General features: G+C 44.0%; 1 protein-coding gene across 1 annotated transcript in view; it reads right to left on the bottom strand.

The window, feature by feature from the left end:
- Positions 1-3,092, bottom strand: part of prom2 (prominin 2) — a 16,465-nt gene extending 13,373 nt beyond the window's left edge. Inside the window, exons 1-2 of the mRNA XM_042065967.1 lie at positions 2,835-3,092; positions 2,108-2,429 (exon numbers count right to left, since the gene is read on the bottom strand). Of these exons, the coding sequence (XP_041921901.1) occupies positions 2,108-2,363 (256 nt within the window). The 5' untranslated portion in view covers positions 2,364-2,429; positions 2,835-3,092. The remainder of the gene's footprint in view (positions 1-2,107; positions 2,430-2,834) is intronic.
- Positions 3,093-3,228: the final 136 nt, after the last annotated feature.

The following is a 3,228-nucleotide window of genomic DNA, read 5'->3' as shown; positions in this document are numbered from 1 at the left end:
GCAGGTATGAATTGAAATTGAAATTGAAACACAGTGATGAAAGTTTGTTGAACATAAAATCAACATTACACTGATTGTGATGGGTCTGGGTAGAATGGCATTACAATTAAATTAGAAGCTGTGTAGAATATGAGGTAAATGAGGTCAATTTAACACTCACACAACACAAAACAACAACTTTTTCATGTGTTAGCACAACAAGTACACACATAAACACAAAAGGAGGGAGAGAGAGAGAGATTTAATACTTCTAGACTTGGCTAGATTGTGTATACGCAACAATTTCCTGTTGTGGTGGTTAGTCGCTTTTTGTGCTCAGACACAACCTTAAACTTCTCTGTCTCTTGCAGTGAGACACCAGATGATGGTTATTGCTCATAGAACACAGCTATGTCACCAGGAACAAAGATCAATAACACTATTGTTACACCATGCTGAGAGAAGGAAGTCACAACAAAGGTCTAAACCCTTTCAAAGTCCCAATGCCTTTGGTCAAAGACACACAGACGTTTTGTAGATCAGGTAGAATCACTCCCCCACAGGGTGCTAAGTTAATGCATGACTGTTTCTGACTGCGTTTCCTGCGGCTCACACAGTATTTCAGTGACACAGCCCATCCTGCATGTGAATGTGTGCGTGTGTGTGTGTGTCTGTGTGCATTTGTGTGTGTGTGTGTGTGTGTGTGTGTGTGTGCATTTGTGTGTGTGTCTGTGTGTGTGTGTGCATTTGTGTGTGTGTGTGTGTGTCTGTGTGTGTGTGTGCATTTGTGTGTGTGTGTGTGTGTGCATTTGTGTGTGTGTGTGTGTGTGTGCTTTCTTGTAAATGCTGAAGACTAAGAGTGCAGCTTGTCAATGATGGCATGGCACTGCCTGGTTTCTATGGCATTTGAAGCTGCCCTTCACAGTGGGCTGGCAGTGTGGCTCCCGTCCAAATGAGGAGAGAAGGGAGGGACCCAAGAGGATTATAGCCACTGTGTCTGTGTGGCAGCAGCCAGCAGGGAAGTGCTAGTAAATGGATTCAGTCTCCTCGGTCATCTTCAGAATTTGAAGGCAATTCAGATACGAAAGTAAAATCGCAGAAGGATTGATTTGTGGAAATAAAATGTATTTGCAAATGTACGTAAATGTGTTATAAAACATTGTTACTACAAAAGGGTAACACAATCATTGTTTTTGACCCACAAAATCTGATCAAGTTTCATAGTGAACAAGTTTCTGAGTATTGTGCTTCTGTCACACTACAAGGAAGTCCAACCACAAATTATGTGATACCATCTAATTTGGCTGAACAAAGGTAATTATCAAGCTACTAAGGAAATGTCAACAATTGCCTTGGGCCCTAAACTACTGAACATCAGAGTGCCTATACTTAATGAATAACTAGTGTCAGTTAGTAATGTAGCCACTATATTTCACTATTTCATGGGTGGATCTACGGAAGTCTCAGGAATATTCAAGAGAGCGTCTACTGTGATTCTCTCTTAAGTAAACAAGGATTAGCCCATTTCACAAGATGGGGCCGCTGTGTAAATCAACTTCCTGTGGAACAACACTGTCCCATAGACAGCAAAAGAAAAGTCCACAGGAAAGACAAAAGCAGGACGACGTTTTACCCTGCCAATTAAGGCATCATTAACATCAACGAGGCCGGACACCTGGACACTGAGAAATAGGCTTATTGAAAAATGTGGAGAACAGCAGATGCGGAGGCCCCATGACTGTGTTCACCTTGAGCCCCCAAAATACTAAATCCACAACTGAAATTATTGTTATGAAAATTATGTTTTCAGATAATAAATCAGTTGAAAATCTCCGCTACCTCTGATATATACCTCATATAAAGTATTCAGTGTGTTATAATACTATAATGTTGTATGATAACACTAAAATTAGAATAATATTAAAACAGACTGACATGTAGGTTCCAGAACCTATACATATATGTCTCCTATTTGTACTTGTGTTGACCCCTACTTCCCAATCCCAACTTCACAAAAAGTACTAAGTGGTCTGCAGTGTTCCTTCATACCTCGTACAGGGGCAGTCCGTGATCTCGACTTCTCAACTCATTTTGTTTACCGTAGTTACACCCCATGGGAGAGACTCACCTTTAGGAAAAGGATTAGGCTGGACAAGGCCCAGGAAAGAATGCACAATCCCCGTCATGAAGCCAGTGTCCAGGTCCAGATTCGGGAGAGGGACATAGCGGGGCTCCGACAAAGTCTTTGGGGTGTCTTGAGATGGACACAACGCCTGACATGTCCCTGGCTCTGGCAGGCAGACCAGCAGCAGCAGCAGCGGCGTGGTGGTCAGGCAACCCCAAAACGCAGGGCTGCGCCCTGACTTCCACAAGCCCCTTCCCATGCTCCTTTTACTGTTAATAGACTGTCCTCTGTGTTACCTCATGGCCCGGCTTCTGTTTCTCCGTAACTGAGAAAAGAGGAAGCTTGTGTTGAGATGAATGCAATGTGACACTGAAGAAATACAAACGCAACCCATAGATTTCAGTAGCAGCCATGACATATAGACATAGCCAACTGTGCTTTGTAAAAGCGTCACTAAAAAAGTTCCCTCCACCAAGACAGGATGTCAGAATGTGAAAAGATTAGTCACTGCCGACCCACATGATGATTGTTTGATGACAAAAAAGGAGAGGGCAGAAAATAGGTTTAAGGACAGTCGCCACAAGCTGGTTTGAGTGAAATAAAGCACTAACAAGCATGCATTTAAACATAAACATGGCGTGGTCCTGTTTACCCTACACACAGACCTGTCTCAAGACAGCCAAAGCTGTGGCCATGTCAAAACAGTTCCACAAGAAAAAAAGAACAGTACCTGATTTTGCCTTCCTTCTTGTCGCCGCAGGCGTTGAATGACCCAGGTATCAGTAAGAGTGTGAAGGACACTCTGACGCTGCGTGTCTGCCGACTGTATCTGGACAGGTGTGAGAAAGGTCCTCCGAGGGATTGCTGATAGGCTGTGCTCTGAAGTTAAACTTGAGTGTTGCCGGACTAATGAACAGTGGGAAGTTATAGGCAAAGGGAGGGGGGACAGAAAAGGAGGGAGAGGGGGAGGATCTGGAAGCAGAGAGTGAGAGAGAGAGAGAGAGAGAGAGAGAGAGGGAAGGAGAGCAGAACATAGCAGTGCCGAGAGAATGGGGGAGGATCCAAAGGCAAATAGTTTCAGGGGGTTGGCTGGCAGTGGAAGGCAACCACCCATACTGTATGCA

This window comes from Alosa sapidissima, chromosome 16 (assembly GCF_018492685.1).
Source record: "Alosa sapidissima isolate fAloSap1 chromosome 16, fAloSap1.pri, whole genome shotgun sequence".
Taxonomy (NCBI): domain Eukaryota; kingdom Metazoa; phylum Chordata; class Actinopteri; order Clupeiformes; family Clupeidae; genus Alosa; species Alosa sapidissima.
Note: the sequence above shows the minus strand (reverse complement) of the source record. Positions and strands in the feature narration are given on the sequence as shown.